General features: G+C 32.2%; 1 protein-coding gene across 1 annotated transcript in view; it reads left to right on the forward strand.

The window, feature by feature from the left end:
• The window catches only part of LOC148613584 (tubulin--tyrosine ligase-like protein 12), a 12,190-nt gene extending 3,381 nt beyond the window's left edge, over window positions 1-8,809 (forward strand). The window contains exons 6-14 of the mRNA XM_088587001.1: window positions 852-985; window positions 2,707-2,897; window positions 4,030-4,248; window positions 5,129-5,240; window positions 5,748-5,902; window positions 6,586-6,670; window positions 7,480-7,548; window positions 7,859-7,997; window positions 8,645-8,809. Of these exons, the coding sequence (XP_088443127.1) occupies window positions 852-985; window positions 2,707-2,897; window positions 4,030-4,248; window positions 5,129-5,240; window positions 5,748-5,902; window positions 6,586-6,670; window positions 7,480-7,548; window positions 7,859-7,997; window positions 8,645-8,793 (1,253 nt within the window). The 3' untranslated portion in view covers window positions 8,794-8,809. The remainder of the gene's footprint in view (window positions 1-851; window positions 986-2,706; window positions 2,898-4,029; window positions 4,249-5,128; window positions 5,241-5,747; window positions 5,903-6,585; window positions 6,671-7,479; window positions 7,549-7,858; window positions 7,998-8,644) is intronic.
• The last annotated feature ends 472 nt before the right edge of the window (window positions 8,810-9,281 follow it).

A 9,281-nucleotide genomic window follows, 5' to 3' on the forward strand; every position in this document is an offset into this window, starting at 1 on the left:
GAAATTTTGCGTAAAAGCAAATTTTTCATTGAAAAAATCACAGTTATTTAGTATTATTCACGGAAAGTAGTAATTTTTACCACTAACCTTCCGCAGATTTTTAATTTTTATGTTGGAAATTCTAAATTTTTCATTGTTTTTATGGGAGTCTTAACGTGGAAGGTTAACAGGTATGAATTCTCTCATATTTGCACTATCCAATTGTGGGTTATTACTGTTAATGGTGTTTTCATGACTTCTATCTTAAAGAAAATATTTTTTAGTACATATTATTTTCATTTGATCTCATATGTTTGGCAATTCGATGAAAATAAAATGCTCTGTGAAGTGCAGCTTGATACACTCACAGAGGTAGAACTTAGGAATTTTTACAAGTATGGACACTTCATTCAAGCTTAATTCATCTCTGAATTTTGACTTGTATTAAATCTTTGACACATCATAAGTTTCTGACACATGTTAAGTGTGGTCCAGGCATTGAAAAATTAGCAAAATTCTACATTTATCACAGACTATTATCCCAAATCTGAATATATGTTTACAGTCAGCATATAAAAAAACACTTAGAGTTCAGTTTTTGTTGATATCAAATAAAGTTTAATTTTTGGACCTTATGAATCAAATTTAAATACATGTAACATTTATGCATTTTGAAGAAGTTCAGTGAATCAAACAAAAATTTTGTTTTTGACCCCAACTTGGACCAATTTGAATACAGTCCAAAACTGAAAACTTAATAACAACACACTATTGAAGATCAAAATTTGATTTTTGTTGAAATAAAAAAACAGTTTAATTTTTTGACTCTTTGTAAAACTTTAAAATGTTTTTTTTGGTCATATTTTTAACAGGGGAAGTAACAAGGAACTATGTAGAGGGTGCATCTGATACTGTTTTACAGCAATGTCGATTGTTGCCGTGGGAACCATGTGACCTGAAAAGCATTAAATACAAACAAACAGAACCTGACTTATCCTTTTTTGAGGTAACACTTTATTAAGGACTAGTGTTGGGAATCGATCAAAATTTTCAAATCGATGATCGTTGTATCAACATCAACCGATGATCAGTGTTTAGGTGTTTGATTAGGATGACCCTTCAATACCATATTGCCAGAATGCCTCCATTACCTAATTTGGATATTATTATATCTTATGTGAATGTGTGAAATCATTATCAATTAAGCCACGTGTTGACTTGAGGCCTGTCCACCCTCAGCCATCAGGCAACAAATAGATTTGTCCAATGTATTGGATAAAATAAAACAAATTGTCTGTCAACAGAAAGATAAAAAGTCCGGTCAGACAAGAGAAAAAATGAGTTCAAAAAGATATATAAAGACAAAATCTTCATATTTTTAAGGTATGAACAAATCAATCTCGATATCTAGAAATCAATCATTGAATTGAAGCTCCTCAAATGTCAGATATTTCGATGTTGCCAATAATCGGTGTACCACTATTAAGGACAAAGACATTGTTGACATTATGTGAATTTAACTATTTTATCATTAATCTCAGTGAGTATTCTCCTTGAGACCTTTAGGTTTCCTGCATGCACACTTAACGCTCACCAAACACACGATAAAGGAATGCGTCTATCATGTGTTTAAACTAACGCTCACATCAATAACTTGCACAATAAAGGAATCAGTGCTTGACACTAACAGTTGTCCAATTGCTCGGGACAAGTGAAAGTCAATTAGTGCTAGCCCGATCGGGCAATTAAAAAAAATCCAGGTGTTTGAATTTAAAAAGTTTAAAATAATCATATTTATCTCAAAATATCTTCAGAAAATTTCTTGTTATTAACGATTTATTAGTCAGGATTCTTTGGCAACTTGAACTGCTATTTTCGATCTAATCTGGTTTTCCCCTTTCACAGGTACATGTGTTATATAAAAAAACTACCAATCGGAAACCTCCGCAATAAAAAACAACCAATCAGATAGCGTTTCCATTTCTGTTGAGAGTTTGATGGTGACATTCGAAGTAAATTTTGGCTTTAATAAAGCTTAAAAGCGTATTTTTTCAATGAAAAAATTAATACATGTAATACTAAAAAATATTATTACTTTAAACATAAAACTCCCCCCAATTAATCTCATATAATATCAAATAAGTGCCGAAAAATGCAAATCGTGTCTTGAACTTTACACCGGAAATTGGCACCAAATTGGCAAATAACACATTTTCAGAGTTCGACATCTGTCAAAACAGGGTACATCTTACATTTTGTCAGTTTCAATAAAGTAATGGTCGAAAATGGCCCCACAATTGTCACACGGTTACAACATACCATTTATTTGCAATTCCAAACAGGTGTAACAATTCATGAAAGGATATAGAGTAACTACATGTAAAAAAAAAATTGACAAATAACATTCTTTGTTATCTGAACTATTTTATTACACAAATGGTGTGGTATTAGGACAAATACAATTTTCTGTCAGGAAAATGTTGGGCAAGTGGTTTTGGAGTTCGGGCAAGTAAAATCTGTCATGCACTTGCCGGAAGGGACAAGTTGGTTGAAATTTTAATGTCAGGCCCTGGGAATGCTCCTATTGTTGTGTTTAAATGCACGATATATGAACACTTGTTGTGTGTGTTTAAACACACGATAGAAAAACGATGAAAAATAATAATATTAACAATTATTAATGTGCATTTATTTATGTTTTAAAGAAACTTGTTTTGTTGTTTGCAGAGTCACAGACAAGAAGAAACTTTACCTGTAGCCATAACTGAGTATCCAGGCTTGCCAAAAGACAGAAATGTAAAAGTTTATTTCTCATACCAAAACTTTCCTCAGTTTTTAACAGATGGAAGATTTGAGGTTGTTGATACAGAGGAAGAGGCTGATATTATTTGGATAAGTCAACACTTTGATGATTACAAGTAGGTTTTACAGGTATTTTAACAGTAATTCTTCATATTCTTTTTGCAACTTTTTATTAAAGTAGAACTCCTTTACAACTTAAAACACTACTTGAATAGTATGTTTGTTCTACAGTCCTAGAACTTTTCATCAAGATTTAACAAGAATATTATCTTACAAATTTTAGATTTTATATTGCAAAGTTAGAAATTGATTGTACAAGTACGTTGTACTTTTCCACCTGTTACTTGAACAATTTTGACACTTACTATTTAAGTAACAGTCTTTATGAAAATCAGACAGGAGGTGATTTGTGCATGTTAAATATCCACTGAATTCATTTTTTATTTATTATTCAGAAACAGTTACTGATGACATTTCTATTTGGTCATTACACTTTTGAGAAAAAAATTGATTGTACATGAAATTGGCACTCTGCAAGAGTTATTGTTCTTGATTTAGTTTGATTTAGTTGATTTTAGTGGGAGATAAATGTATGATTTTCTCAAAAGTACAGAGGTGAATATTGAAAGGACAGTTGTTACGCAAAAATATAGCATACATAGAAAAATCATCATTTGTTTGTTGGGTTTTTCTTAACCACAAATCACTTTGTAATGGGCAGTATCTGAATTTTATATAGACTTGTACTTAAAAAGTTTTGAAGGAAGTACATGTAGCACTCTACGTCAACTGATTTGGACTGTAACACTAGCCCAAAATGCTCTGAAGGTTCTTCAAGTGCTTTAAGGCAAGTTTAATAGGAATGAGTGCAAAAAGTTGTGAAATAGTATGGGTCTGTTGTGACAACAGTGTTGTCATTCAGTTTCATTGTTGTTGTCCACAGACACTTAGTTTTTTATGGTTAATTATGTGTTAGTTTATGAATCTTAATTCAATTTTACCACAAGGTTTCATTCCACAGTAGAAAGGTTAGGATTTAGGTTAGAGGTAAGAGTCCTAAAAGTTTAGAAATAAGGACAATAAAAATAATTTTGTTAAAATTTGTATTTGGAGTTAAATTTAAAGTCTTCGTTTTTGGGAATTTTACTTGTATGATCCAAAAGTATTACTGTTAATTATTATTTTTAGTTTCAAATTGTACATATTGATGTCTAGAGCGTTTTAAAATTTTAAATTGTTGCTTTTCAGAAAATTAAGTGAAGAGACACCTGGAAAGCATATAAACGAGTTCCCTTCTGAATGTGTAGTAACAGTTAAGGATATGTTAGCTGTTGTGTCTCGGAGAGCAGGGAGTGATGTAGAGGACCCTGATACAATGGAAACTGAACCATCATGGCTTCCCACTACTTATAATCTACAGACTGAACTCCCTGCATTTGTATCATACTTTCAGCATAGAGAAGAAAAGTTAGTAGAAACAATTGTTCATTATTTATAAGATAGTTAATTGAAATATATGATAACCAAAATAAAATCACTGAAGAATGCCAAGTTTGGAAAAGTATAGTTTCATATAGTTAGGGCCCCGCCACTAAGTGGCGACCGCCCTATAGTGATCAGTCTGTCCGTCAGTAACAAAATCAGTTTTCCACACTTTTTTTCAATATGCTTGCAGATATTGGGCTGATATTTTGTATGTGGGTCAAGTATGAATAGTTACAAATCAAGTGTGAGTTTTGTTCTGCTCCACCGGTTTTTTGACCAAGTTACAGCCCTTGGAATTTCAAAATTTCACTAAAATCACAGTTTTCCGCATATTGTTCCCATACGCTTGCATATAATGGACCAGTGTTGTGTATATGTGTCAAGTATGATTAGTTACAACTCAAGTGTATGTTTCATTCCGTTCCACTGATTTTTTACCAAGTTACGGCCCTTGGAATTCCAAAATTTCACTAAAATTGCATTTTTTTGCACTTTTTTCCCATACACATGCAGATATTGGACTTATATTTGGTAAGCAAGTCAATCACGTGTCAATTATGATGAGTTACAAGTCATGTTTACGTTTCGTTTCGATCGACCAATTTTTTACCAAGTTCTCAATATTTCCTGTTAAGCAGTGGAAATTTAAAAGTATATTTTCAACCAGCGGGGCCCTATGAGATGGCTGCCATCTCCATGATATCTAGTTTGTCCTGTCTTTGTACATTGAATTCATATAAACCATCAATGTAAGTAAAATGAAAGTACCAAGTTAATGTTTATTATATCAAAGATACAATAATGAACGTGATTAGCTAAACATATGTTATAAAAATATATGTTGTCAATTCTTGTTTTGTAGAGGTTTAGACAACCATTGGATCTGTAAGCCCTGGAATTTAGCCCGTGGATTAGACATGACTATTACTTCAGACCTGAACACAATTGTTAGATTACCAGACTCGGGACCTAAAGTTAGTTAATGAGTAACAATGCTGATAATTTTACTGCACATCCAGGGATGTAAAAAAATCTCCTGTATACAAAAATTCATACATCATATTTGAAAATTATTTGGTTGAAAACAATTTGGAAATAAGCTTATGTTTGTCATGAATAAATATTGGATTACCAATGTAAAATTGGTAAAAATAAATATTCAGGGACACCATGGAAACCATGGATAAAACTACTAAAAAGCAAATATGAAAACTGAAGAGAAAATACTGAAATGAAGTTTTCATTGAAGACTTGCATATTTTTTTCTCCAAATTAGAATGAATCTATATGCTTTAGCTAGATTATCTTTATGTCAAGCATCATGCTTTTTGCACATATACTTGACTTTTGTTTAAATTCATTGAAATCAATTGACAGTTATAAAGATATTGGTGTTCGGACACAAGAGTGATTACTATTCACCCTCAAAATTTGTTTGATATTAATATATGAATGATATTGTAATAAATCAATTGTTATAGATAGCTTGTAAGTATGTAGAAGATCCAGTGCTATTCTACAGAGATGATGTTGAAGGTGGTGTCAAGTTTGATGTAAGATACATGCTGTTACTCTCCAGTGTACAACCTCTCAAGTTATATGTTCACAGAGTCTTCTGGCTCAGGTTTGCTAACAAGTAAGTCATTCTTTCCCTCAAGTAAATAATATGTTCACAGGGTCTTCATGATCGGGTTCCTTATAAGTGAGCCATTCTTTCATTTATGTAATGCGTTCACAGGGTCTTCTGGCTCGGGTTTGCTTACTGGTAAGTCATTCTTCCCCTCAAGTAATACATCTACAGGGTCCTCTGGCTCAGATTCGCTAACATGTAAGTCATTCTTTCCCTCAAGTAATATGTTCACAGGGTCTTCTGGATCTGGATTGCTTACTGGTAAGTCATTTTTTCCTTGCTTATGAGTAATAAATCTTCATTTCAAGTTATATGTTCTCTGGGTCTTCTGAAATAGTTCCCCATATTCCTTAATAGATGTCTGTATATAAATCCTGTGGGATGATAAGAAGCTGAACAAAGTGAATTAAAGGTTCCAAAAATGTTGATATTCACATATTGATTGTTTGGATAGAGTTGAGTAACAATACCAAAAGTTAATTACCCTAATTTTTTTGCTATAAACATGATCAAAATGTAATTTTTGTACATCAGTTAAACATTCTTTTTGGAAAGAGCACTGCATGTTTAGTTTCAATCCATTTGTAAATGAGTCTATATGTATGATTGGAGTACAAACACAGAACTTGTTGCAAAAAAATATTTTAGCTTAACGTACGTCCATGTAGTTAGATTTGACTATTTTGCAGAGCCTTTTCTCTTGACAATTTTGATGATTATGAGAAACATTTTACTGTAATGAATTATGTAGAAGGAGGAAAAAATCTTAAACAGGTAAGTTTTTGTTGGAACGTTTTATCTTTATAAGTTTTACTGTAGATATCAATAGATAATACATGGCATATTCCATATCAGCTCCTTAATCATCCTTAGACCCCCATTACAACCGAGGGCTTAAGGTTGAGGGATAATACTTGGGCCTATATGGAAAATGCCATGTCGTGATCTATTGTTCACTAAAGGAATTTTTGGGTTTCCTATAGTAAATCCATATTTGGGCAGGAAGGGGACATCATATGGCATATGAAATTAATTTGTGATAATATTGGTTGGATTTGTTTCTGTTACGTTGTCTATAATCACTTACAGTAGAAATATATTGGTAAGAAAATCATCCTGTTTAGTGTTCATTACTACATTGTTTGCTGAAGAAAATAGCATAGTTCAATACATCTTTGAGCCATTTCTTTGCTAAGGCATTCCTTCTATTTAGAGTCAAGATCATTTATTTGGTTCCACACACATACAATTCAGTGAGTTCCATGATGAAAATTTGTGCCATAATCATACAGTCAGCATTGCTCTCATGTTTCTTATGCATGTACACATTTAACTGACTGAACATTATTGCTACTGAAAAGATAATTCACTCTTGATTTAAAACATATATTCTTGCAATTTGAAGTTCTGTGCCCATTGGTCAATTTGCTTTACATTTTGTTAATGTATTAATTTTATTAATTCGATCATATATTAGTATTGCCATAAAAACTTTTTATGTACATTATGTATATCGTAATTTGCAATGTATCATGAAGTTGTATTAATCGTGGCTTTTACCTATTCATTATATTATTTTTCAGATAAATTATTATGAGTTTATACCAATGTTTGACGATATGTACCCGCAATACAAATGGAGTGAAGTCGAGGTAATGTGTTATAGTACTGTTGTCATCTGCTCAATATTTGTAAAATGGGAAATATACATTCTGTTTTAGCAAGAGTCATTGTGTGCTCGTCTCTGTTTGTACAATTTTTTAATCAATTGAAAAATGAGATCGGATTAATTTCCTTGTAAATGATAAAATATCCTAGTGATACGACTATTTAGGCAACTATTAGTTTACTGTGAAAGAACTAATGTTCGTAGGGTATGAATTTTAATGGTTTTTGTGGGAAATACTAGTCATAAATTCAAACTCTCAACAAAATATTTGAAATCAGTATTATTTGTTTCAGGAGAAAATATTCCAGATGTTCCGTGAGCTGTTTGAAGCAGCTTCATCAAAGCCTAGTCCTGCTGGTATAGCACCATCTCCTCAGTCCAGAGCCATGTATGCAGTAGATCTGCTTCTGAAGTGGAAAACTAACAAACAAGGTGCAACACGTACTGGTGATATGGCGGATGATATGAGCAACTCAGGGGAAAGAAGTTAAAAACAACATTTTTTGAACATTTCTTTTTTTAAAGGAAAAAATGGGGGATGGCAAAATGTTCAAAATGGCCTAACTTGAAAACTACATTTTGGATTTTGCTGAAAATTGAACATCACACATATTTTAAAGAACTAAACAATTAAGCAAAGTATAAAAAATTCATTGATTTGTACCCAAGTTATCATCTGGAAACTGTCAGGGGACAGATCGACATGCAACATTTCAGAAAGCATCACATAATTACTCGTGACTTTGTGTGGCAAGGTATAGTAATGGAATAAAAGTAATAAAAAAAAATCTTTGTCCAATCTTCTATGCAAACATTATAAAATGCTTCCTGGCTTACTAAGTATCACTCTGGTGAATAATTCAGCTATTCTCGATTGAAGCATTTTCACAAAGCATGCAAGCAAACAGTTAAAATTTTACTTTGCACTGTTTAGTGTGCTGTACTTTGAGTAATGGTAGAGGTACAATATATTAAGGCTTTGTAGTGGCATAAATATCTCTGCACAGGAGATTGATCTTTGTCCACTCAGTGTTATGTTACTTTTCTGTCATCTATAAACCAATTTTTGTTATTTTTAGGTGAGAAGACCATCGAGCCTGTGATTTGTGAAGTAAACTTTTCTCCTGACTGTGCCAGGGGATGTAAATACTACCCTGACTTTGTTAATGATATATTCAGTGCTCTGTTTTTGGATGACATTGAAGGAAGACCTGTTACACTTCTGTAATAAAATATCTTGTCAAGATGTTTTTTTCAGTTAGGACTTATTGCTGACACTTATAGAAAAAACTTTGTCCTAAAGAAAACAATTTGTTTATTTGTTTATATTTAAACAGCTTTGATAATCAGAAATATCTCTCCAACATTTCTTTGTTGGAAAATTAATCTAGTGAAAGGAAGGGCATTTGTTTAGAAACAAAATTCATCAATTGTGATGATCAAGTGTTAATTGAAACTGTAGGTTTTTGTTACCACAAATAGATGTATTAGAATCTGCTTAGCTTTGCTATCATCAGTACAAAGTTTTATGGTTGTCATCACAGATTGATTGACAGATTTCAAGTTTCCTTCACACTTTACTTGTTGCCTACTTGACTTGCAATGTAATGTATGCAACTTATGGAGAAGAGCTTACCCTATATGAGTGCCTGATGTTTTTTTTTTGCTTTTTTTTGTCTTATCTATGAATATTTTTTCCCTCTGTATTGTGATTTT

This window comes from Perna viridis, chromosome 6 (assembly GCF_037379345.1).
Source record: "Perna viridis isolate PV_CMFRI_1.1 ecotype Kerala chromosome 6, ASM3737934v1, whole genome shotgun sequence".
NCBI lineage: Eukaryota > Metazoa > Mollusca > Bivalvia > Mytilida > Mytilidae > Perna > Perna viridis.